This window comes from Hevea brasiliensis, chromosome 14 (genome assembly GCF_030052815.1).
Source record: "Hevea brasiliensis isolate MT/VB/25A 57/8 chromosome 14, ASM3005281v1, whole genome shotgun sequence".
In the NCBI taxonomy this organism is placed as follows: domain Eukaryota; kingdom Viridiplantae; phylum Streptophyta; class Magnoliopsida; order Malpighiales; family Euphorbiaceae; genus Hevea; species Hevea brasiliensis.
In genome coordinates this window covers 81,919,178-81,946,772 of record NC_079506.1, presented here as the reverse complement: position 1 = coordinate 81,946,772, position 27,595 = coordinate 81,919,178, and the positions used below count along the sequence as shown (strand labels likewise).

The window sequence follows — 27,595 nt, the reverse complement described above, 5'->3', positions numbered from 1 at the left end:
AAGCAAGGTTTGGGTTTACCTTTGCCGATTCCGACTTCGGGAACGCGCTCGGGACGTCTGACAATGGGGGATACCCAAAACCTCGGTCCAATTCGGAGACTTTTCCGGTAACGGGTCTGTCTGGCCGGAAATTCACAGACCCGGTCAACTGTCGAATTTTCGCGAATTGAGGATATCTACACGAAGCCCACAATACGGGGGTTAGTACATAAATTTTTCAGAATTTTCTAAGCTCATTTAATGCTCGAAAAGATACTGCGAAGTTTCGTGGAACCCACCGAAAAACGGTATCGGAAAAATTCGAAATTTATGTCGCCACGAAGCTCTCGACGAGTGGAGAGCTTTGGTACTCTCGGTTTTCTCGTGGGATTCACGGTTTGCGAGAAATCTAGCCCAAAAAAATCAAAATGGGCTAAAACTTCCCGGGGAAAAATTGGACAAATCGCTCGATGGATTTCAGTGTTCTTGGTGTCTATGGAAAGCTCTCGACGAGTAGATGATTTTAGACACAAGACCCGGTCCAATTGGTGGCCGGATCGGCCGGATTTTGGCTGGGAAGCCGAGTCGTCTTGTGGCGCATTGTTTCGGGTTTTGGCGTTCAGTGCGGCCGGCCGTGGGGAGGCGGCGCGTGAGGCGAAGCGAGGAGGTGGCGGCGTGGCAAGGGGAGGAGGGAGGAGAGAGAAAAGAGAGAGAGAAGGGGAGGAGGTCAAGACGCGCGGAAGAAAAGAGAAGAAGAAAAGGAGCCGGTCCGATTCGATCGATCCGATTCGGTTCGGTTCGATTCGTCCGGTTCGATTCGGAATATAAAATTTTAAATTTTTACTCTGCCTCGAGACCGAAAATGAGGTCCAAAAATTTCAAAAAATTTCCAGAAAACTCAGAAAAATACGTAGACTCTAAATATATTTTTAGTTTTGCCACGTGATCTTTAAATTAATTTTTAAAAATCATCAAAGTTTATATTTTCAGAAAATCGAACCCGATTTTTAAAATCTGAAAAATCTCAAAAAAATTCCTAAAATTTAAATAAAATTAAAATACCAAAAATGCTCATAAAATAATAAAATTTAAAATTTTGGAGTGTTACAAAAAGACACTTTCACATTTATTTACCGACAGGTATCTCTTGCCTATTATTTAATTTAATTTAATTTAATTTAATTTAATAATTAACAATTTTAATTAATTTACTTAAATTTAACTATAACCAACAAATGATAGTAAATTAATAATAAATTAAAATTAATTTTTATCAATAACTTTAATAAATAAAAATTTATGTAAAATAAAAGAATTTTATTAATTAACATTCATCTATCAATTTGAAAGAAAAAGAGATGAGAAGGAAAAAAAAAAAAGATAATACTTCTATGTTTTTAAAATCTGCTATTACATATAAAAGGATGATTTACTAACTAAATTACAATTTAAGGATTTTTTTATAATAAATTAAAGTTTAGGGACGAGCATGAAACACACTCAAAGTTCAGTGAAAAAAATGCAAATTACCCCAATTCATCCGGCTTCCTCAAAATCAAGAAGGCTATATTAACTAACAATTAAATGTAATCTGAGACACCAACCAGAAATGGCCTCATTGGCACTTAGCTACTTCAGTAGTTCGTCACCACTGACGTCTTCAAAAGATCTTTCTATCCTTTTCCTCTCCAAGAATCCTGCTAGATTCGCAAACGCTGGCTATCCCATCAAATTACACTCTCATTATTCACTTCAGTTTCATCGAGTTGCTTCTTTTCTCTCGCTGAGGAACTCAAGGCCTGCACCTTCAGCCATTTCGGCTTCAATGGCTACTGGGTAAGTCCCTAAGTTTGTTTGATAGCTGAGAAAAATGAAGAAAAGATTATGAAAAATCCATTTTCTTTTCACTTGCTTATTTTCTGAGAAATCAAACAGCAATTGGGTTTTAAGTTCTGAACTGTCTCTCTGTCGGTCTCTCTTTGTGCAGAAGTGTGAAGGAGGTTCTTCCACCGCCTCTAACTTCTACTTCAGACCCACCTTCAATCTATGATGGAACAACAAGGTACGGCCCAGTTTTGCTTCATTTGCTTCCAAATTTATCAACTATGCAGTGAATTATCTTACCTTTGGGGGTATGTTCAAGGTTGTACATATCGTACACATGCCCATATGCTCAGCGTGTGTGGATTGCTCGCAACTGTAAGGTTGTTTCTTCAACTTTCCTTGACTTGGTTTAAGTTATTTTAGTTTGTATGTACAATATTCTTACTTTGTTTGGTCTATGATAAACTTTTCCCTTTAGAAATTAGGATCTTAGAAATGTCACAGATTGTCTCGGCCAATTGGTTGAGTGGGAATTCATGTTCCATAGCAATTTGAGAGTTAATATCTTTATTTTGGCGTGTTCTTTTCTTTTCATTTTCTTTTTATTTTATGCTGAACCTCTCTCTCTCTCTCTCTCTCTCTCTCTCTCTCTCTTCTTTCTTGACCAAATTGGGAGAACAGGGATTGCAGGACAAGATAAAATTGGTTCCTATTGATCTGCAAAATAGGCCATCCTGGTACAAGGAGAAAGTCTACCCTCCTAACAAGGTGAGGTTCTGTGAAGGCAATTTGTTTCAGGTTGTTTTTTGATTTCTCACATATCAAAGAATTTAGCAATGCTCTAATCAGTACTGGAATGTAGGAAACAACGACTGCTACTAATCAATCAATAACATTCACACCCTGGATGTATAATTACTTAGAGCTTGTATGGTTTGCACTTCGTTGGCCTCAAATTATTTTTTGCTTCTTTTTTTATGGATTGCTTATGGATGTTACTTGCAGGTACCTTCACTGGAACACAATCATGAAGTCAAAGGAGAGTCTCTTGATTTGATTAAATACATTGACAGTAACTTTGATGGGCCATCACTTTTACCTGAAGTAAGATTCACAGCATCCTCTATTCTTGCTTTCATCTCTTCGTTTAAATAAATATTTAATGTTCTGATTCACAGGATCCTGCAAAGAAAGAGTTAGCAGAAGAGTTGTTTGCCTACACTGACTCTTTCAACAAAGCTCTAGTTTCCTTTTTCAAAGGAGATGCAAATGAAGCTGGTAGGTTTGTTGCTTGTGGCCTCCTACATTTTCTCAATCTACTATTAACATAAACAAAGTGATGACAGTGATGAATTGCCTCAGGTACTGTACTTGATTTCATAGAAACATCTCTTTCCAAATTTGATGATGGACCCTTTTTCCTTGGCCAGTTCAGTCTGGTATGGATGACAGATTCTTATAGATGTTGTGACATTGATATCTAGTTTCCACCAATTTTTTATGTGAAATATGTTTATTAATTGCATTGAAACTGACCAAGTTAGAATTTATGCTCCATTTGTTACAGGTGGATATCGCTTATGCTCCATTCATTGAAAGATTTCAACCTGCCTTGTTGGACCTAAGGAAATATGATATCACTGAAGGAAGACCTAATCTGGCTGCGTGGATTGAGGTATGAAAACTGTTTACTTCCATCTCAAATTGAGCATATGCATTTCAGCTCCAATAGGATTCTTATTTTGGTAACTGAATTTTATAAACTTACTCATCTCATGATAAGTTCCAATGAATCTTGAGTGCCACCACATCAGGGGTTGAAATCTCTTTCATATTGTTGGAGAATATACTTACTTTCCATTTTTTGATCACATCAAATCATATAACGGGAAATGATTGATTGAGCAAGCAAAAAATTGATTGATGGGGTAAATCAAGAATTGACTGTCTAGAATATTACCTTTCATAATGTCTATTCCCATCATAAATATGGGTTCATTTGTAATTGTATTAGTTTATTGCCATATCTCAATTGTGTTTTCTTTCTTGTTCTTGTGAAATTATTTGCTTTCATGTTAGAAATTTGGCATGTAGCTTCTGTGCTTTGTTCTCCTGTCACATCACATAGCTGAAGTGTAGACAAACATAAATTTATGTCGTTATCAGTTTGCGTAGATATTTGAGATGTCTTATTTTCAACAATGTGATACCCGGCTAAGCATATATCTTATAAATAAGAAAAAGGAGCCGTAAATGTTCTGTTTAGGAGGCTCAGCTGAACTACTCAAATATTTGCCTAAGCTTGTTGGAGCTGGTTACTTGCATGAATTCTCCTGCCCTTCTCCATTCCCTTCTGTTTTGGATCCAAAAATGATATAAATTGTTGTTTTGCAGGAGATGAACAAAAATGAGGCTTACAATCAAACCCGGCGAGATCCTAAGGAACATGTTGAAACCTACAAGAAACGCTTTTTGGTATTTTCTGCTACTATTTACTGGATTGTGACTTGAAGTTGGAATTTGCCAAAACATTACTGAACTATTTCTTGTGCAGGCACGGCTCTGAACTCTGTTTTTCTCTCTCCAGCCATGAAGTCTGATAATTGAAGTAAGAATTTTCCCATGTGATTAGCTTTAAAGGTTTACACTTCACATCTATAGAACTTCATTAGGAGAAGTACCCATAATTTGAAAAGGAATAATCCCATGTGTTCGTAGGTTTTTTTTTTTTTTTTTTTTTTTTGTGTGTGAAACTACCACTGTATGCTGATATCAACAAAGCACTAAAACACTCTTTATCTATTATCAATGTGGTTGGTTTTTGTTGACAGACATTGGTTAGATTATGAGCCTTTATACTCTGCAGCTATATAAAATAGCCACTCAAACATCCTGTTCTTCTTGGCTTGTGCTGCTACTTTTCTGCAGGTCTGATCTTTCCTACTGTGGGCAACCCGTGCATCCCAGTCAGATTTACAGTTGCCTTCATAAACTTTAACAGGCCCTGCATATCCTGTGAAGGGTCATGGTAGGATGCTATTTCCAATCTTCTTTTTCCCTAAAGTTCAACAACATGAAGCTTCTGTGCTACTTTGTTGTACCTTTATCTGTGCCTCTTCCTCAATGCCATCTTCCAAGTTTTCCTTCTCCCACATTTCTGGCTTCAATGGGATGAACCAACAACTCAGCAAGTTTTATTGCAATGCAAAATCACAATATGCCTACCAGTTTATTAAAATTCATTGCATTTTAACAAGAGAACCATAGAAGGCAACCATTTTGGGTTCAACCCAAATGCAAAAAATCAATAAATTGAACAGATTAGACTCTAGTGTGAGACCAATTAAACAGATAGAAAAACTAAATAATGTTATGTTTAGTAAGATGTATGCAATGTAATGCTATCAAATTCCTTTTTATGATATGTTTAGTAGACAATAATGCAATGTAGTCAAATTTAATATTGAATGTAAGTAGAAAATTTGATTGCATTACATTGCATTGTGGTGTATTAGATATATCATGCATTAGATGATGTATGCCAATGGTAAATTAACCCAGGGAGAATCTTGTGATGATACTAAAAATTTGAAGGTTCAACTTAAAACATTTTCTTACTTTGAAGAATAAGGATGCTGAATTGCTTTATCAAAAGCATTTTTAAAGATTTTTTTATCAGACCTTAAACAGGATACTGGCAGATAATTTGACGTTGGCCAAAGGGTAAAAAAATTCTTAATATTTGAGTCGATAGTTAGTTTGGCACCTAATGTTGAAGGGTGTATTCACAATATTGTTCTAATAGCTATTCTAATAATTGTAAATTATTGAAGATTAATTATTTATATAATAATTTAAAATAAAAATATTATGTAAAAATAGATATTGAATTAGTTATTAAGTGTAAAATTAGTATTATTATATTTTTTTATAATAGTTAAAATATTTTTTCAATTTTTAAAATTTACGAGGATAATATTTATAAAGCACTTCTTTAAACTTTAAATATCAATATAAATATTATGCTATTGAAGAAAATAAAAGAGAGTATTTTAACTAATGTCGAAATATTAAATGCTATTTTAAAATTATTTTTCTTATCCATAAATAATAGTCATATTTAACTTTTTATTTTGTTTAAAATTATTTGTATTCAATCTCTTCATAGTTCTGATTTCATTATCACTCTATTAATGAATATTTAGATTCGGCTCAATATAATTTTATTCTTTATCTCTATAAAATATATTAAATATTTATATAATTTTTTGAAGCTAATATTATTATCTCATTCTTAATTAAATCAACAAGTTATTACGTTGATATTTATTTTTTCGTATTTTTAAGAAAAGATAATAAATTACTAACATGTTTTATAAAAATGAAATTATCTAATTATTTTTTTAATCATCATAAAAATTATAAATGTAAATATTATTTATAGACTATTGGTATATTATTTAAGAGGCTGGAGTTACATCAATTAAATTCTTGAAATCTTAATTTCAACTGAATTTGCCTAAAAATTGCATGTAACTCACGTCACAATTAATGTGCTATTTGTAGGCTCACAAGATCTATTATCTCAGTATCGATTAAGGTTAAAAAGTTAAAAAGATCCATAAAATTTAGGTGATTAGTCAATTTGGCAATGTTCATTTTTTATTTTTATTCTCATTATTTTAACTTCATTGCATATTAGATAATAATTAATTTTAAAATCAATCAAAAAACTCAATGAGAAATCAACAATTTAATTCTGAAAGGATAAAGATTAACAAAAAAAAAATAATAATAAATCAACAATTTGATTGTAAAAGATTAAAAAATTCAATCTTAATTTGTATTTAGAACAAGATCAATACTGTCTCGTTTATAATAATATTCAATGCATCGGCAACGACGAAGCATTTAAACAGGTGGTCAAGAGAAGGCTCATAGAAGGCAAAAAGCGAAGAGGCAGAACAAAAAATTAACATATATTATACATCATAGATCATACAGAATTTTTGAGAATATACATAGAGGACATACTCTCAAAATTAAACTCCTAACAAACATATTGTAGCCGTTGAAATGAATCAATTTTGGTAATATGGAAATGGCCAGATATTTTTCGAGTTCTCTAGCTCTAATGACATAATGAACCGTCCGTGCCTCAAAAATGGCTTTACAAATAGCATCTAAATCCAAAAACTCTCATTAATAAGTTAAGTTGCATAATCTTGCTTGTTTACATAATAAACTGAATGGGATTTTTTTTTCCTTCAGCTCCATCAGCAACTGAATTACTGCACAATGTGTTTCTGTAAGGATCCGCCCACTGCACTGCATCAATGACACAGGAAGCTCTGCATCTGCATTTCACACCACCGGTGGCTGTTGGTAAAAGCATCAAAGTGGGATGCTTGTTTGGACATCTACCTCAGTAAAATTTTTCTGGTATATCAAATCAACAAGGGAACTTGGAGATTTTCAAAACTTGGAAAGCCATAGAGAGACCATGATATCACCTCAGCAAAAATGAATACCAAAGAAAAGTAACCTAAACATGTAGGAGTTTTTCTTTTCGTTAAAAGAACCAACTCCACTTTATCCACCTTACACCTGAAGAAAGATGATCCCTAACGGCAGCCATTAAAAGGGAATGTTTGGTGTATGATGACCTCATCCAGAATCCATGGTGAGAAGCAAATACGCAGCAGGCCAAGCAAACTACTTCAGCAACACTCTCCATATCTTACTCATTTACACAACTAAAGACCACACAGAAAGACTTGCCGAGATATAAAGCAAAACAACACCAGGAGCTGCCAAAATCCCTGGTCCTCCAAGACTGAACAAAGAAAGGGCAGAGGCAGAGAAGGTCAGATGTCTCAGAGAACAATCCAATGAGACTTCTTTTATGCATCATGAATAAGTAGATGAGACTACTGACTAGGTCAAAAAAGCAGGAAGAACAATATGAAAAAGAAAGTGGGTAGGGACCTGCTGTCTCAGGTAGCCAGGAGAATGGTTAGTGCAGTCATCTGTGTTGCAGTTTTCCACTTCCCCAAGTTATTAACAGCAACTGCCTGAGAACAGATTGTTCTTGAGAGTTAGATGCAATTAGAAATGAAGCATTTGTTCTAGGAGAAAATTCGAAACAATAACATTGATAAGTTTGGATAGGTAAGGCAGACACGGTCAAAAAGCACAGGCAATCATAGACAAACCTCTAAGAGTTTACTATTCTGTGAAGCTGCCCATTCTCTGACTGCGGACATGGTTATCTACAAGTAAATAGGCAATTGGTTTGTCAAATAAAATAGCATACCCCAAAATATCAAATGAAAATAGCTTGTTGTCTGAAGGGTAAAACTAGATAAACAGTATACATCAAAGGACTGTCAGGATAAGCACACTAATGACGCCAGCAAAGCATTGATTTGTGTAATAGTGGCATGGGGAGAAGAGAGAGAGAGAGAGAGAGAGAGAGAGAGTAAACCTAACAAAACGATTAAAGAACATATAATTCTCCCATGCAACGAATGCAAAAAGTAAAAGCATCAATTAAACTTATTAAAATAATGAATACAAAACCAAGACATATAAACCCTACTAAAAAGGCACTTTAACCTAAACCCTAAAGAGGGGGGAAAATAGTTGAACTCCAATGAGCAAGCCCACTCAAGTGTGACCTTATGATATTACAGTTATAATAAAATAATTACAAATAACAATATCACCTCCCAACCAATTATGGCTATTGATGGTACAGTCAGTGGCCATGACACTTGTCCAGAGATTGCAACTTCCAGAGGTCTGGTACACAATAAGACCAAGGTAGCAGCAACCATAAGCTGCATGTAACCAGCATAAGAATCAAATACAAACCTCAAATCATTCTTCGAAGTCAAAATGAAACCATAAATGTTAATTCAACTTGGCTTAACCAAAAACTGATAATATCATCCAAAAAGAAACACATACTTTATCAGCCACTGGATCCAAAAATGCACCAAAGGCAGAGCCTAATCTCATCTGAAAAGCATTTAAGCACTTACTTTAATTTATTATGAATGACAGATCTAAAGGTTAATAAATGCAAAGAAATACCTTTTGGGCTAGGTACCCATCAAGCCCATCAGTAATTGCTGCAGCAATGAAAGCTCCCCCCCACCAACTATCCACATAAAAAGCTAGAGAACAAAATTTGGTGAGTTAGCTCCCCAAATCCCATCCCATCTACAAAATTTCAGCTTTTGAGTTTCTTAGGAACAACCAAACTTTTCCAACTCCAGAATTCAGTAGTCCTTAGGGCCTATTTGGTTCATCCTGCAAATGGAAGTCACTCAAGACATCTCATTTCAGGATTCCCATTCCAATTTTCAGTTTTAGGAAGGCAAGCTAAACGAGGCCTAAAAATTATTTTGAAAAGTATGCTCATAGTTATATTTTGCTTCCACCCGAGATAAGATGAATAGAGTACCAAACAAAACAAAAAAGAGATTCTATATAGTTTAGAACCTGATTTCTCCTATGACAAAGACTATAAAATTACTCCTGTACCCATTTCCATTTCATTTCTAAGATTAACCAAATAATCCATTTAAGACAATGTAGCTAGCAGGATAAAGCCAGCTAGATCCTCCAAATGCAGCACCAATACAGAGAGGTCGTGCAAATATTTCAAAACACCAAATCATTTAGTCATGTCATAGCTTGTATAAAACCCAAATAACTATTTGACATTACATGCATGGAAATCTATAATCAACTCGCTTCATCATCAACGAAGATAAATCTCGTAAAAAGAAAAAAATAAAAAAAAACCGCAATTAATTTGCAATCTTGCCAGAGAAAATAGAAAGGCAATGTGCAAGCTTTCCTATTGGATTGGATAACCAAAAGATGCATCAAAATTTACCAAATTGAAATTGAAATTCAATTAACTACAACTGATAAATAATTATAATATGTTCAAAAAAAAAAGCTATTGGAAAAACACACCTAAATAAATACGACCTACCTCGAATCAAACAATAAAATGAATCGAAATATATACCCGATAAAGCACATATGAGAGTAAAAGGAAAAACCTAAAGTGTAACGTACTGCTAACGAGAAGCGGCACAGAAGCGACACGGCCAAGAGTTAAAATGGTAGGTAGAGTGAGCAATTTATAATATGAGTCTTGCTTGTGCCGATTTTGCAAAGACCGCGACCGCAGCAGCGGCTGATTCTGACCGTTTAAATAGTTATTCTGATACCAATCAACCCCATTGACCTTGGTCTCAGTACCCATATCTGCTGCTTTTGGAGCGTTGGAGGAGGAGGAGGAGGAGCAGCTAGAATTGCAATGAAAAAGAGAGAAACGCTTTTGGCCACGAAAAGCAAACCCTAGTAAACAGTTACTATTACTATTATAATAGCTACTATTAGAGGCAAATGATGCTCAGGGCGTTAACCTGCGCCAATCGCTTCCATTGCTATTTAGGGCCAAACATAGTGAAAGTGAACAAGTGTGAGGCGTAACAAAGGGAGCGACCCCTGTGGTGGAGGCGCAGCTAGAAGTGGCAGACGCGGAAGTGGAAGTGACGGTGCGGGCCCATTTGTAGGGTTTCCCGCAAAAGGAAGGCGTCACACTCAGTTTAAGGACTGCCATAATGGAGGTGGTGGCATTCCGAGTCAAACTTGGATCTGTCGGTGGATTAATGGGCGAATTCCAGAAGTTTTTTTTTTTTTTAACTAATTACTATAATATTTTGTAGTAATTAAAGAAATATAGTATTTTTTATTTAATTAATTTTAATTAAAATTCAAACTAAAAAACTTGCTATCTTAAAAATAATTTTAATATTATTAGTAAGAATTTATTAATTTAATATATAGTATTTTTTATTTTTTAATAAACATCTCTTCGTATTATTAAATATATAATATGTCCTAAAAAATTAAAATTAAATATTATATATAGGCATGTAGTTTTTTATTTATAACTATAATATTTTTATGGGAAATATAAAAATGTGTTTATTTATGAAAAATTAAAAATTTGTGGGTCTAGTTGTTTTTCTAATATGCATTTTATATTTTCATTGCTAAAAAATTAATAAATAATAATTTTATATATTATTACTTTATTTATTTTAAGAAAAATATTTTTTAAATAAATAAATTTTGCATACTGTAGTATTAAAAAAATTAAATTATTTAAAAAAAAGGACTCTCCCTTTTAAAAAGGAAGAAGTATTTTTTATTGCAAAATAATAAAAAAATATTACAATCACAATTTTTAATAAAAATATTTTTTATTATTTAATTATAATATTAACTAATGGATTGTGTTTATCATGTTATGTACATATAAATGTAAATATTTTATTAAAAATAAAAAAAAAATTTATAAAAAATTTTTTTTATTACTTGATTATAATATTTTTTATTTATAAATTATTTTTCGCTAAATAAACGAAGTATACAAGTGTATATATTTAAAGAGCAAGTAAAGGAAACATCTAAGAATAATTTTAGGAAAATTCATTTAAAATTTTACATCTAAATATCACGAAATTTCTTAAAATTAAGCTAAATTTTATCAAAATTGAAATTATACAAATTAATGGTAAAATAATAAATCTACATGTGCAATATTATAATTTTAAAATATCTTCTAAAAAATAATTTTAAAATAAAAAATAATCATTAAAAAATGTTAATTATTTCTTCTGAAAATATAAATGTAAATAAAGTAAATTTTTACATTTATTTGATCCAAACACAAGAATGAATTATCACAGAAACATTAGACATACATGAGGCTTGAAGCATGAGCTGGATTGAGAATAGATTTCTCCCCACCAAACGCTCACCCAAATTGATGCCTTGGAACAAGCGCAAGATGTTGCAGTAGCTAGATTAATGGGAAAGCCAAAGCCTGTAAGGTTTCAATTGATGGCTTTTTAATTTGGTGAACAAGAATATCTATAAAGCTAGTAGCTTGATTAATGGGGAAGCCTATAAAAGTAGCTTGCATTGTTTCTAATCAACAGCACATCCCAATTAACAAAACATTGGCAACAGGAAATAGATTTAACAAATTCTTTGAAAAAGTTAGGGGAGTGTCTATGAAGAGCTTGAATTATATATATATATATATACTTCAATTAAATTAATATATATTTCGATACAAATATTTAATTTAGCAATAATGAAATTTATTCTCAAGTGAATTTGAGTTTATATTAAATACATCCAAATGTTAACATTATTAGGGCTGAGCAGAATTTGGTTCAAATCGAAAAATCGAACCGAATCTAATCAATTCGGTTTAATCGGTTCGATTCGATTTTACATTATAAAAATTTCGGTTATTTGGTTTGATTCGATTTTGAAGAAAAAAAATTAGTTAAACCGAACAGAACCGAATTGAATAGTAATTTATATATTCAAATCGAACTAAATCGAACCGAATCGATTTTTGAATTGATTTATTTTTATAGGAAATTTATGAATTATATTTAATTTTATATATATTAATTTTTATTAGGTTCAAACCAAAGTAAAAATTAGACCAAATAACTTGAAAATCAAGTCTAAATTAAAAAATAATCAAAAATCAAAACTGATCGGTTTAAATCAAATCAAACCGAAATAGAGTGATTCAGTTCGATTCAATTTTTCACCCATTTTGATTCGATTCGGTTCGGTTTCTAAAATTTAAAATTCAATTTTTATAATTTAATTCGGTTCAAACCGAATGTTCACCCCTAAATATTATTGGGCTTGTTTGATTCAAACTTTCAACTTCTTTAAAAGTGAATTTTCTATAAAATAACTTACTTCATTGGAATGAGTATTTATTTCTTTTAAATTGAAAGAAGTTTAGCTTCCTTTACTTTTTACATAAATATAATTGACATAGATGATAGAAAGTAGCCCATGATGAATTAGCTACAAAATAGAAACTTAGGTTGATAAAATGATGCATAAGCAAAATTTTGAGATTGAATTAATTTTTTTTAACTTAATAAAAACTTAATAAATTCATAATAATTATTAAATTAATTAATGAAAAGCCAGAAACTCATGGAATTCACTTCCTATATAGTATTGTAATTTCTTTTAATAGGAAATTAAGGGAGTAGATTTGAACTTGAGCTAGCAAAAATATATACATTCAGCCATTGAAATAAAATCAAGTAAAGTGATTTATATAGTTTTGTTTTAATTATTGTTTTAATCTCTTAATTATATGTAAGATAAAAGTAATTTCTTATTTTTATTATAATTATAATAAATTTAAAATAAATAAATAAAAATAATAAAACTCTAAAACTCTGTTCGGCAATAATTTTAAAAGTAACATTTAGTGTTTCAATTATAATTAAAATACTATACATTCATAGAATATTAACTTTTAAAAGTTAGTATTTATACCAATATTTTGATTATGGCAAAAAAAAAAAAGATATCGCTATATTTATATTTAACTAGCAAATTCAGTAATTATTTTTATCAAATACTTCTACTTCAAATCACTATATATATAATTAATCACTAACAACATATTTATTAGAATAGTTAACGCTGCTGAACAAATCGTAAATTATTAAATTCAAGTAGCATTAGACTCTTTTAAATTTGAAATTTCATGATTGATAGCTCAATTTAAAAAAAATATTAAGTGTACTTGGTGTACATGCACTATCTCTCACAATCATGTGAGACTCATTTTTTATATTATAAAAATAATTTACTTTTAATACTCTCAATATATTTAATAATTAACTCAATTTGGATCAAAATATATTCTTTTATTAACTATGATAAGTTAAGGAATGAGATTTTAATGCTAGCTATTATGTAACATTGATATGATTTTATTCTTAATTAATCATATAGTTTAGCATCTCCTTAATGATCAATTTTGTCCCAAAAAGTAGAAACGTTTCATTTTCACTTTTATTATTATTAAACAAAAAAAAACCTTTTCATTTAGTGGATAGATAGAATGATAAGACCCTTGGGGCCTACCTGTATAGGGACCCACTCATTTTATGTTACTGCTGCTTTTACGATATTACCCCTTGGCAATTTTTAATTTTTAACAACAAAGAATTTCTGTACTTTAAAAATATGTCAATGAAAATTAAAAAAAAAAGTGATCTAATTATTCTATAATTTTTATAATTTTATTAATTTTGCCATAATTTTATTAATAATATTAAATAAGTTTTACATTTAATTAATTTAATATAATAATATTATTATTATAAATATTTTTATAAATATTATAAATATTTTTTATAAATTCAATTTCATACAAAAATAAAATTTATAATTAGAAAGTTAAATATTTAATATAAATTTATATAAAATTAATTAATATATATATATATTATATAAATATAAATATTTAATTTAATAATTATGTAATTGGTTCTAATCAGTCCATATCCATTAGTTGGATAAATATGAATCACGTCCACGTCTGCCCGCACAAGTCGGGAACTTTTAACTGTGTTTTGCGAGAAGGAAAAGATAAACTTTTTGATTGCCGACTCTACGATCATCAAGCGAGCAAGTGACGGAGAGAAATCATACAATTTTCATATAAATTTGAATAATTATCTTTAAAATTTAAAATTATAATATAATTTTATTCTAAAATTTTATATAGTAAAATTTTTTTAATTTTAATAATTAATTAATTCAATTAAAATTAATAGTGATATAATTTTTTTTTATAATAATGACAAAATAATAAAATATTTGACATACAGCAATTAATTAAATAGACTTTATATAGGAAAAATAATGTATCATGTTATCACTTATCTAAATTATTTTCATTAATATATTATTTATAAATTATTAAGAATTAAAAAAAATTATTACATAAAATTTTAAAATTTATAAAGTTTTATATTTAATTAACATCACATGAATAATTTATTGTGTGACCATTTACATTGGTGGTATAAAATTCACAATTGAATGAAAATATTTTTATAGTACATTGAAAGAGCCTATTAATCATATATCATTCATATAACAATTAATAATTTTATAATAAAAAAATTATATATATATAATTAAAAAATATATATATATTTTTTATAATCATACCATCAATTCACTTCCATTAGCTTTGGCTTTACATCATCTTTCACATTCTCTAAAAACTTAGCTTAAAATCTTCGAGTAGCAAATTTTAAAATTTACATTTTATTTATTTCATGAAAAATATTTTTAAAAAAATAATTTTTATATTTTTTTAATATTTAAGACACTTAAAAAAATTATTACATGTATATTTCTTCTATATTTATAATTGATTGATATAATGTCCCATCAAATTTTACTTTTTTACCATCACTTCAAGCTTAATTAACTTGATCACTATAATGTTTAAATTCAGTTAAAAACAAAATTCAAATTTCAACTCAATTTAATTAAAAAAAATTACTATTTATTCTATAAATGAAATTAATTAATTAATTTTTTTATTTAAAAAAATATATTAATCAGTATTTATATTTTTATTTTATTTACTCTTTAATTTATATGATCATTTTAAACATTATTTTAAATTTCATTCAATAATTATTAGTTGAAAAATATGATTATCTGGTATATTTATTTTTCTAAGTGTTAAATTATTTAGTTTTTATAATGATAATTTTTTTCTCATTTAAATACATGAATTAAAAAAATGGATTTAAACTAGAAGAAGGGGATAAATAGTAAACATAGCAAAAATATAATAATTAATTAATGTGTTTTTAAAATAAAAAATTAAATAATTAATTTTATTAAAAAAAGATTAAATAATAATTTTCTTATAATTAAAATATAAATTTATTTTCTTACTATGGATTCTCACCAGGGGCAGATATAAGAATAAGTATGGAGGGGCTAAAATTTAAATAGTAATATAATTATTATAATTAACAAAAATGTATAAATTTCACTAGTTAAAATAAATAAATAAATAAATAAATAAATATATATATATATATATATATATATATATATATATATATTCAATCCAGAATAAATTTAAGGTTTGAAAGTTATTAAATTTAAGTTTTAAGGTTTAAGCTTTGTGTAGGGATATTTTATAGTAACTAAAAATTTTAATTATAATGATAAAATAAATAGTGACAAATTTTTATATTACGAAAAATAATTTTTTTATCTTAAAATTTTTTTATTTAAACTTAATTAATTATAGATTTAAAATATAAAATATATAATCAGATCTATGTATTAAAATATGATTCATATATTTATGTATTAAATCTATAATATATCGAATTTAAGTAAAAATTTTATTAATAATTAGTAATAAAATTAATATTTAAATATAAAATTTAATAAAATTAGCAAATATAAAAATTAAATTATTCAAATTTTAAAATATAAAGATTAAATCACAATATTAATCAAATTTTATAGATCAAATAATAAATTTTTTATAATTAAATAAAAGTATATTTATTTTTTTATTTAAAATAACAATAATGTTAAATATAATGAAATTTAATTTTAATTAAAGTATGATTGAAAAATTAAATTAATTATTTTTTAAAATAAAAAAATTAAATTATAATATTAATTAAAATTTAGAAATTAAATAATAAATTTTACATAAAATTATTATTCGCCCCAGGATTCACTGAATGACAGAATCCATAGATGAGATCTACGCAACGCGCTGCCGTTGTCCACGACACTACAGACGGAATTACAACAAAGGACATGCCCAATACTTGTTTTTCCTTTCATATAATTAATTCAAATACCACTGGAATAAAGTTTATATAAAAAAAAAAATCCTCTTTTGTCATCATTTCTCACGTTCTCCGTTACCGTTCTTGATCTCCGTGCTAAGAAATCACCCACATGTAACAACAACGTGACGCTAGCCACGCCCTCTCTGCTTCTGCATGTGCCGTCTCTCCTTCTCCTCCATTTCCATATACAAAACCCATTGCCAGTAGTAAGCATAGCAGCCACATCACATGCCTTTCCTTCTCTCTCTCTCTAAATTTGGCTGCAGAGATTCAAGGACAGTTGTTACAGCACACCCCTGAGATTTCTCCTTAACAGACCAATCAAATTGATCCATCAATGAAGGACCAAACCGAGTTCGACAAGCCCGGGAATCCCCTCATCGCCTTTGAGCATAAGAGGTTTTGTAATTGGACTATTTATTATTTTTTCTTCTTATTGAGACACGCGTCCTTGCTAGGTGTATCTCTTTGATCTGTCAAGTTCTGGCCCCTATTGTGTGTGCAGTTTCCGGGCTTTACATTAGTTGAAGTTCGTTGTTATTTGTTTTGATCGCGTTGATTGATGTTGCTTTACTGGGGATTCGCGGTTTTTTTATTTTTTGTTTTGATTTTTTTTTTAATGGGAAAATGAGTGATTGATCAGTGAATTTGGTGAGTTTTGTTTTGGATTTTGGTCAGTATTACTGCCATTGTATGATATTGGGATTGGTTTAGGAACTAAGTGTGGATTGTGGAATGTGTCAATGTGGTGTGGTTTTGTTTAAAGCTTGAGATTAGGCAATCATGAACGAAATGGGAAGTAGAATCTGGGTTTTTGGTGAAATGTATTGTTGTCTAGTTTGAGTTGCCGGTCTTCGGAGGCAGATTGCAGGTAAGTAAATATTCTATTATTGTCCACATTTTATTTGGGTTTTAATTATTTGTGTGTTATCTCTACTGTTTTTGTTTGCTAATGGTATATTCGCTATGAAGAACTTGAATGGTATTTATTTGGGATGAAACTTGAAGGTAGTCTGTGTGTGTTTTCAGTGTTTTTTCTGTTTTTGCAAACTTGTTTTGAGTTTTTCTTTTTTGGGTATGTTATGATATGAATAATAAGATCTCGAATCTGAAGAGTTAATGTATATTGGTGCGGACAGGGATGCATATGGATTTGCAGTGAGACCGCAGCATGTACAAAGATACAGAGAATATGCTAATATCTACAAGGTTTTCTTTTCCCCCCCTTATAATTACTAGTGCTTATTGTAGTTGCTGAGGGACTTGCTGACCCTTTTTTTTGGGGTATTGAAAACTTTTATGAGAGAAAAGGAAACTTTGACTTGGATCCTTTAGATTTAGAATAGTTAATATCCTACTAGCAACTCATATTGAACTAAGCCTTAATCTTACCAGCAATGAGAATGAAAAATAAAGTGATGCTACTAGATCATTGGGCAATAGCCACACTAGTTGGATACATGACCTTTCTTGGTTTGTTGATTCTTAGTGGTTAGTAATTTGAGTGTCATGGTCTAAAATTCAATTTATTTTTATTTCCTACATTTGGAAATCATATGTAGAGTAAAAAGAACTCCAATGAAGGTAAAAATGATATCCTGCTGTGTGTACTCTTAATTTTAGGAGGAAGAGGAGGAAAGATCAGACAGGTGGAATAGTTTCTTGGAGCGACAGGCGGAATCTGCAAAATTGCCTGTAAATGGTTTATCTTTGGTGGAAGATAACAAGGCATTGCATTCTGAAACAACAGAGCAGCACACAAGTGATGGTTTAAAGAAGGGTGCTGAAGGTGATGATTTAAGCAGTGAGAGGGCTGGCTCTGATGTTTCACCAAAAGATCTTACTGAAAATGAAGAGACACAGTTAAAAGCCAATAAAAAAATTCATAGGGTCCAAATATGGACTGAGATTAGACCTTCCCTTCGTGCCATTGAAGATATGATGAGCATTCGTGTCAAGAAGAAGGGCAATCCATCAAAAGACCAACAAGAAACTAAACAAGAACATCCTATTGAAGATGCCAAATCAGCAAAAGGAGTATCTGAAGAGGATTCTGAGGATGAGTTTTATGATGTGGAAAGGTCAGATCCAGTTCAAGACACCCCTTCCAGTGATAGTGTTAGTGCATCTGCGACAGTTGCTACTGCTGCTAATGTAGCCCCTCTAGAATCTTTGTTCCCCTGGAAAGAAGAACTGGAGGTTCTTGTTCGTGGAGGTGTTCCAATGGCACTTAGGGGAGAGGTTTGCACTTATTATTTATTTTTTCCCTCTCATTTCTTGGCACATGGAATTTACAATTGATTTAGTGCTTGCATTTCTAGCTCTGGCAAGCTTTTGTGGGTGTGAGAACACGTCGAGTGGAGAAGTATTACCAGGATCTACTTGCTTCAGAAACTATTTCAGGAAATCATGCAGAACAGTCTGACAGTGATTCTAAGGTTTCAACTTCAGATCCTATATGCATGCCGGAGAAATGGAAAGTGCAGATTGAGAAGGTCATTCCATGCGTGGTCTTTCAATTTTTAGTGGGTCATCTATTTGGTATTGTCAATACAAGTTTCTCAATTTGTTGGTTCTAATGCAGGATTTGCCACGGACATTTCCAGGTCATCCTGCTTTGGATGATGATGGAAGGAACGCTTTGAGGCGGTTGCTTACAGCATATGCTCGACATAACCCCTCTGTTGGATACTGTCAGGTGCTTGAAATTTATACTGCTTTCAGTACACGATGATTTTTTTTATTACTAATTTTTTTTTTTTGGGTTGGGATTGAATATGCATACAGGCAATGAACTTTTTCGCGGCATTGTTACTACTTCTGATGCCCGAGGAAAATGCCTTTTGGTAGGTTGTGAAACTTGGTTAAACCTAATATCCTTTGGAATTTGGTGCTTCTCTTGCTAGTGTAGCAACTGTCCAAGCTTTCTAGAGCAAGTTTAGCGCTACATTTTTCATTCCGGGTTTCTTGTCTGTGCATGTTTCTTAATTTGGGATGATTTTTCAGGACACTGATGGGCATTATTGATGACTATTTTGATGGCTATTACTCAGAGGAAATGATAGAATCTCAGGTAATGCTTGCTACAGTTCTGTTTTCGCACCTGTCAGTCCTTCTTAGTGCACTTGTGCTTTTTTCTCTGAAGAAGATGAGAGACATGATGAGGGTGAGATCAGTCAGTGGTTGTCAATTGATTTTCTGATTTAATGTTCTGTTTTGTCAGGTTGACCAACTTGTTTTTGAGGAGTTGGTTCGCGAAAGATTTCCTAAATTGGGTTTGTTGTTCTTTTATTTTATTTGTCATTGGTTCGACATATTGTAACTTTTTTGGATGAAACTCTTTTGGTGATTTCTCATGTTGGATTAATTTCGGGTGCAGTAAATCATCTGGATTACCTGGGAGTGCAGGTTGTGTGGGTTGCTGGACCGTGGTTCCTTTCAATTTTCATGAACATGCTTCCATGGGAAAGTGGTCAGGTTTTATGCTTTTAGGATGTGAACTTAGTCTTGTTTAACACTGCATGATAAAGTTGGCTACTAAACTATTGACTGTTCCAATTTTTTGTTATCCTATTTCCGTGGCATTTTTAGTGTTCTAGTTGCAAGCTTGCCTGTAATATGTCATCTGTCTTTCACAGTTCTTCGAGTTTGGGATGTGCTCCTTTTTGAAGGAAATCGTGTCATGCTATTTCGGACTGCACTTGCTTTGATGGAGTTATATGGTACTGGGTAAAAGTGTTGAAACTTTTATTTTACTGTGGCTGTTTGATCTTTCTCAATCTTCATGGTTGGTGTTTTTCTTTGTGAAACTTAATTTGGTTCACTTTTTTGTAGGCCCTGCTTTAGTTACCACTAAGGATGCTGGAGATGCAGTGACTTTGCTACAGTCACTGGCTGGCTCAACCTTTGATAGCAGTCAGCTTGTATTGACAGCTTGCATGGGTTATCAAAATGTGAATGAAATCAGATTACAAGAGTTGAGAAATAAGCATCGAGCTGCTGTTATAACTGCAGTTGAGGAAAGAAAAAAAGGGCTTCAAGCATGGAGAGATTCGCAGGGTCTGGCATTGAAGCTCTATAATTTCAAGCATGATCCCAAGTCATTGTTAATACAGACAAATAAGCAGACTAGTGGTGATTTATCTCGTTCAGGTTCTGGATCCACTAATGCAGATGAAATTCTTATAAACTGGACAGGGGAAGTGGAGATAGACGGTGTTCCAGAGCTTCAAGATCAGGTGGCTTCTACCCTCCACCCCCTCCCTCCCTTTAGCATGATATTATTCTGTGTGACTTAAAAAGTTGCAAGTATTTAATGTGCATTGTACATTCGCTAATGCATAAATAATCTACATTCTACATTGCTTAAATACGTTGATTTCTACTTTTTTTCCCCTTCTTTTCCCCTTTTCCCTCTTTTATTCAATTATTGTTTTGCCACAAATTTATACTTTGCTTCCTCTGCTATGTTGCATGTGTCAAGCTTTGAGAACATGGACTTAATATTCCTTTATTTGATAATATTAATACATGCAGGTGGTATGGTTGAAGGTTGAATTGTGCAAGTTGCTAGAGGAGAAAAGATCTGCTATACTCAGGTTAACATTCACTATTTGTTCAATTTTTATGAACATAGGTTTCTACATGCTGCATGCCACTCAATTTTTTTGCTTTGTTGGTTCTGTGGTAGCTTTTTGCATCCTTAGTAAGTTAGGGCAGACTTGGAACTTAAAAAATGAGGTTTTGTATCTGTGAGAAAAAATTGATGATGCTTTTGGGTGGAGAGTTGCAATATTATCAACACTACAGATATGCTGTTGAGGGCTGCCTCCTTTGGATTCTTTAGATTAGAAGAGCTCAGGCTAGGCTCATTAGATTTTACTGAGTTAGGTCTCTAGCAGCTTCGTTCTTTTACACTCCTACTTATCTTTTTAGTACTAAGAAACTGATGCTCGAATTTCTCTTTATTTTCTTTATTGTGCACCTTATAAAATATCACAATCATTTAATTCAAAATCAAGGAAAAAATACAAACAAAAGATGAGAGCAAATGTTCGGTGAACTACAGTTTTGCAAATATTATATTAATCATTTCCCAAAAGTCAGTAGTTCACGAGTCCAGGAGAATTTCATGTAGCTTGAGCATGAGGTCCATGTGTAGTAACTTACATTCAAGAAATTTATTTTCTTAAATTACTGAACCTCTACTAACCTTTCTAGTTACCGCAGCAGGTGCAATTAACAGTTCACATGTGACTAAACTTATGCTATATTTGCTGTGTGCTTTCATAGTTGTGAAATTCATATATATATATATATATATATATATATATTTATTTATTTATTTATTTTTTTGCATTATGCCATTATATGGATTGTTTGGATCATGCTTTTGGGCATATTTGCTGAATTGTGAGTTTCACCTCAAATTTGGAGACTTTGTTGTTGATTCATTTGTAAGAAAGAAAGAGAGAGATTCTCTGGAGATGCCCTAGTGGTTAGGTATGTCTGAGTGGGGAGGGATGCAACAATGTCAAGAATGTTTAAGGGCTACTCTATGCGGTTACTTAGGCATAGTTTTCTCTTTTTTGGTTTGGTCTTGTCTTGTCATTTTGAGTGTAGGGTGTTTTGCATTTGGATCTCTTGTGGGATTGAGAGCCCTTCTCTTGTTGAAAGTGTGATTTTATTTTAAAAAAATTCTTATAGGCAAATATCTCCAAGTAAGAAAGAGAGTGAAGCTTTAATATATGCAATTTGATTGGGAAATTGTAAATCCGAAAGAGTGAAAAAAAAGAGGCTTTTATAAAGTAGAAGTCTCTTTTAGAAAAATAGAAGGTAATGGCAATTTATATCTCCGGGTGGTGGTCTATTTTGGAAATATTTTAAATTCTGTGTTGTCCTTTTGTCTCTAGAGGAACATTCTAGCAGTTACCACTGTTGAGATCTTTTTCATTTTTTCTCATAATCAAGCATTGATATTTTTTTGTGATTAAATTTTGCCAGGGCAGAAGAGTTGGAGACTGCTTTGATGGAAATGGTCAAGCAAGATAATCGGAGGCAACTGAGTGCTAAGGTACCTCCAAAATAACTTGTCTCTTCCTCCTTTTTTTATCTTGTTCTTTCAAAGGAGATTGTTCATCTCTTGCAATGATTGGGGAGAAAACTGTTGAGGCCTTTTTTTGGGGTTTGGGGCTGGGGGGTGGGGTGATGCAGTGATTAGGGAGAACGATATTTACTGCAAGGGAGGTACTTACAAGGTTAAAGAACAATTAAACTAATACAATTGCAGAGAACTGTGCTGTAAATGTCAAATGTCAATGATCAACTGATTGCACAATTTTTCCCCCTTTTAAAATCTCGAAGCCATGAGAAATGCAGCCGCATTTTCATCTTCACTAAACTTATTGATCCATTTGAAAATGGAATTTTGGTATTTTTGAGAATGGTTATGTGCAAAGATTTTTGGAGGGTTTTTGAAAATGAAGTTAGAGATTTTGGCAAAGAAAATGAAGCATGAAGGCTTATGACATTAATCATGTTGGCTGTGGTCTATAGTATTTGGCGGAGAAAGAATTTTAGGATTTCTTTAGAACCTATTCTCATTTGTACTTCTGTACCTATTGTGGGGCATTGCCTTTCTTCTCTTTGGGTTTCTGCTTAAAGGGCTTTTAAAGGTATTTCTAGCTGACATCGAAAGTGGTTGGAGAAGGTTCCAATATTTATTTTGCTTAATTCTTGTATCAATGATTAAAAAATATTTTACCCTTTTCATTGTATGTCTTCTTTTTCTAAAGAAATCTTCATCTGTCAAATCCCCCCCTCCCCCCCCACCACAACACCCCCCCAAAAAAAAAAAAAAAAAGGATAATTTTCAAATTGTCATTAGAAATTATTCAATGCGTGTCTGTACCGCTAGTAGCAAAGCAGATTACAATCCTATAGTTGGTTGCCTAGGTGTTTTAGAAAAACCTTCTGATGCAATATATCTTTATTATGTTAATGCATCCTATCCTGCTCAGTAATCTTCAATCAAATGCATTACATATAGACTTATTGAGGTCTGTTTGTGATCTATAGGTTGAACAGTTAGAGCAAGAGGTTTCTGAGCTGCGGAGAGCCCTTGCTGATAAGCAGGAACAAGAAAATGCCATGCTTCAGGTTTCGTTATTGCCCACTTGGGAAAGATAGTTTCTTGTCCCTGAATGAAATCCTAAGATCACTTGTTACTTAATGCAGGTTTTAATGCGGGTAGAACAAGAGCAAAAGGTAACAGAAGATGCTCGCAGATATGCCGAACAAGATGCAGCAGCACAGAGATATGCTGCTCAAGTGCTTCAGGTTTGAATTTTTTTTTTTTTTGGTTTCTCATTTCAAACTTGTTGCAAAATTTTCATGCAGTAAAGGTTTTTAAAATTCTGACAACTCCCACAGCCCACTCCCTTAACACTTGAAAAAAAAGGGTTTGTAAAAGTAGGAACCCTTCTTTTCCTTGGTATATTAGTATGGAGCTTTCTACATAGAGCCATATGTGTTATTAATGAAGATAGCTTGCACTATGGATCAGTTGAGCACCTTTTGAACAGAGTAGTGCATTGGTTTTGTTCTATATCTCAATATTTAAGATGAACTTTCAATGTCCTGATTTTTCATTTGTTTTGTATCGTATCTTATTGTTTATGCAGGAAAAGTATGAAGCTGCCATGGCATCAATAGCTGAAATGGAAAAAAGGGTGGTTATGGCAGAATCAATGTTGGAGGCTACGTTACAGTATCAATCTGGACAGCTTAAAGCCCAACCGTCACCCCGGTATGTAGTTAGTGTGGTGAATGCAAAAAAACTTCTCACGCCTCATTGACGGGACATGGATCTATGAGTTTATTTTATTTTTAACTTATGGATGTTCAAATTTCATATTTTCCTCCTCAACATTGAGTGCTTGTCTACTTAACATTGACACCATCATTTTCCAGGAAAATTACAATTCAAACAAATGAGGGAAAAATTAGAAAGTATTTATGTAATTTCAGTGTTGCATATGCATAAATATCCTAGTATAGACAAGGTATTTTATGCGCATTTTTTGCCTATTCAAACAAAGCATAGAAGAAATACATATTTTCCTGTGTAGATCTTCTAATCCAGATGCATCACAAAGCAATCAAGAGCCTGCACAAGACATTCCCACAAGAAAGATTGGTTTGCTAGCTCGACCATTTGGACTTGGTTGGCGTGACCGAAATAAGGTTTGTCTTTAATATCTTATCATTTGTTTAAATTCATGGTTGCTAGCTTTGAAAAAACAGATAGTACTGTATGACAGAGTAGTTATCTTATTAATTAGGATTTTGTGAGCTTTCTGTGATGGTGAAAATTTAGTATTGTTGGCAAAGTAGTTACCTGGATTTTTACCTTGTTCCAAAAATCTCATTTGGTATGATTATTAACCCTGAGTTCTTGTGTTTTTCGTCAATCCAATGGTTGTGCTAAAGAAAGGGGCTAACCCTATTAACCTTCCAATTTTATTTAGGGAGTTTTCATTCCCATGCCCCACTTTACCACGTAAATAGTGGCAACCCTTGATTAATACTTGTTTCAACTAAAACTTGTTATGCAAGCCTTTGTGTTGGGGTAATGCTCACAGGAAAGTGTCTTTGAAATGGTATCTGATAGACTTGTACAATTCCATTCAACAACTTTTAAGAATCAAAATACAATTTATTTATTGATCCAGAGAAATGCATGCTGCTGCTGTTTTGATGTTGTTTTGCTGATTTGCTTTTGTCCTCCTTTTTGTTCTCTCTTTCTCTCTCTCTGTCTCTCTCTCTCTCGGGGTGGGATGGTAAAATCCATCTTTGCAATATATCCTCTCTTTACTGAGTACCAGCTTTGTACTGCAATCGTTAACATTATTTGTGATCTGTAACCACAGGTCATGTTTTGTTTTCACATTGAGAATTTTAGATTTGTTTTGTACAAGATTAGATTTAATATTTGGAGTTTTGGACTTCATTAAACTTAACTATGCTTGTCTAAACTTCTTGTCCTTTCACTGAAAGCGCATGTAATTAGTTTGAGTATGCTTTTCTCTTTGAGATTGCTATTTTTATTGCTAATACTGTTTATCTTTCGAGTTTTTGGAATATTATCTGATTGAAGAGAACTTGTCAGTTCATCAGTTCTTTTGGATCCATGACTGTGTTAGATGATGGCTAAGCCATTGTGCAATGTATAATATTTCCCCACCTTCAATGTGCTAGTGGGGATGAGGATGTCCTCAAATCCCAAATATAACAATAATATGCAGTTATCAGGAAACAAGTATAGCCCTAAAAATGGGCAAGCAACAAACTTGTAGCTACAACAACAGCACTAAGCCTCAATCCCAAATTAGTTGGGGTTGGCTATATGGATTTTTTTTTTTTTTTTTTTTGGCCATGCAGCTCTATTAGACATTAGGTCTGCATTAAACTAACTAGTAACCCCCTAACCCCAATGCTTCCCTCCTATATGCTGCAAAGTTAGCATTTGCTTGAATTTTTTTTTTCAATTGAAGTTTCTAATTCAAATCAAATGCATCAGGCGAAACCTGCAAATGTTGAGGAGACGAACAACAGCAAATCGTCCAATGAGGTACAGAGTCCAAGCACTGAGCAGAAGGATGCAAATGGCATTGCAGTTCAAGATAAAGAGTAGAGAATTGCAGGTTTGACATGGCTGTACTCTACAGATGTTGAAATCTCTCAAGTCGATGTTGGTGAGGTAGATATATTTTTTTTTTGTGTACTAGTGCAACTTCAGGAAGAGCATAGAATAGAAATTTCTTTTGTTAATTTTTTATTTTTTGATCTGTAATTTTTGGATCAGACAGCCATTGTAGAGCCATATCCATTTATTGTTTGTTCATTAAACTGTAATAATAGTTGCATAGTGATGAAGAATGTAAAATAGACATGAGTTTCCAACAGTGAAAACCTCTTGTTATGTCTAGTCAATTCTATATTTTACTCAGTTTCAATTATTGATTATTGGAGAGATTGTTTAAGGTAATCCACTAGCTATTCTCTCTCGTCTAATAAGTCAACTGGCAAAATAATTTTCAAAAACAACATCAATTTTTTCTATATATTAATAAAAAAAAGACTTCAGTTTAGAAGCTTAATATTTTAAAAAATAATATATCGTCAAAAAAATTAAAATTATTACCAATGGAGAGGTATTGCTCTATGCATACAAAATTAAATCATAATTTAATTGTACTTGTATTTTCTTTTCTTAGTTTAACTTTGTGATAATATTTAGAATTTCATGTGTTAAATAATATAAACATTTTCAATATTATTATTGTCATGGCTCAACCTATGGGCCGGACTGGCACTAGGACCTGGGCCAGTCTAAAGCCCTCGAGGCTCGTAGTAAGCCTAACTATTCATTAACCTAACTCTAAGGTCCATTTGGGCCTAATTTTAAGAATTCAACCGGACAGAGTCCGGCCATAAAATAGACCTTTCAACGGGGAGTTTTTGACTCGCCTGACCTGTAAACATGATATATAATCAATTGGGAAGCTCAGCTCACAATAAATAGGAGTTCAGTTCCTTCATTCAGTCCAACAAACATGCATATAATAATAAGTTTACAGGCCCATCATGGTAATTATATTACAGACCCAAATCAAATGAATATTTCTAACATATGTGGAAATTCTAGGAGTTACTCATGTGCTACAGCTGGATGTAGTAGAACTGAAAGAAAACCTAACGTTTGAGGAGCAACCTGTAGCCATAGTGGAAGTGAGGCAGCAGCTAAGATCAAAACAGATCCCTATGATTAAGGTTTTGTGGAGGGATCAGTCAGTGGAAGAGTGCATCTGGGAGTTAGAGCGGGACATGCGTAGCAAGTATTTTTATCTATTCAATATGTAATTCTGTATTTTATTCTGTCTTGTGTAAAAATTCGAAGATGAATTTTTTGTAAGGGGGAAGAATGTAACACCCCAAATTTTTAAATT

The 27,595-nt window shown here is 32.0% G+C and overlaps 2 protein-coding genes and 1 pseudogene across 4 annotated transcripts; 2 read left to right on the top strand and 1 right to left on the bottom strand.

The window, feature by feature from the left end:
- Positions 1–1,563: 1,563 nt before the first annotated feature.
- On the top strand, positions 1,564–5,225 carry LOC110660477 (protein IN2-1 homolog B). Of its 2 annotated transcripts, XM_058133482.1 has the most exons (12): positions 1,564–1,815; positions 1,967–2,041; positions 2,123–2,183; positions 2,485–2,571; positions 2,666–2,731; positions 2,809–2,907; positions 2,982–3,081; positions 3,166–3,242; positions 3,371–3,478; positions 4,198–4,278; positions 4,358–4,411; positions 4,732–5,225. In XM_058133482.1, the coding sequence occupies exons 1-11, from the start codon at positions 1,589–1,591 to the stop codon at positions 4,367–4,369; spliced, it is 993 nt and encodes a 330-aa protein (XP_057989465.1). In that variant the 5' UTR covers positions 1,564–1,588; the 3' UTR covers positions 4,370–4,411; positions 4,732–5,225. The 2 variants fall into 2 exon arrangements, with proteins under 2 accessions (XP_057989465.1, XP_021674503.2); XM_021818811.2 differs by lacking the exon at positions 2,666–2,731 and having other exon boundaries at positions 1,565–1,815.
- Positions 5,226–7,366: 2,141 nt separating this feature from the next.
- LOC110660478 (CDP-diacylglycerol--glycerol-3-phosphate 3-phosphatidyltransferase 2-like) lies at positions 7,367–10,498 on the bottom strand (annotated as a pseudogene).
- Positions 10,499–16,604: 6,106 nt separating this feature from the next.
- Positions 16,605–26,574, top strand: LOC110645444 (uncharacterized). 2 transcript variants are annotated; one of them, XM_058133476.1, is made up of 19 exons: positions 16,605–16,985; positions 17,726–17,795; positions 18,210–18,827; positions 18,908–19,081; positions 19,171–19,284; positions 19,374–19,432; positions 19,593–19,659; positions 19,810–19,861; positions 19,966–20,058; positions 20,225–20,308; positions 20,421–20,645; positions 20,739–20,824; positions 21,123–21,184; positions 22,590–22,659; positions 23,664–23,744; positions 23,823–23,924; positions 24,269–24,393; positions 24,716–24,830; positions 26,167–26,574. In XM_058133476.1, the coding sequence occupies exons 1-19, from the start codon at positions 16,924–16,926 to the stop codon at positions 26,278–26,280; spliced, it is 2,373 nt and encodes a 790-aa protein (XP_057989459.1). In that variant the 5' UTR covers positions 16,605–16,923; the 3' UTR covers positions 26,281–26,574. The 2 variants fall into 2 exon arrangements, with proteins under 2 accessions (XP_057989459.1, XP_021654319.2); XM_021798627.2 differs by having other exon boundaries at positions 16,606–16,985; positions 20,421–20,824.
- The last annotated feature ends 1,021 nt before the right edge of the window (positions 26,575–27,595 follow it).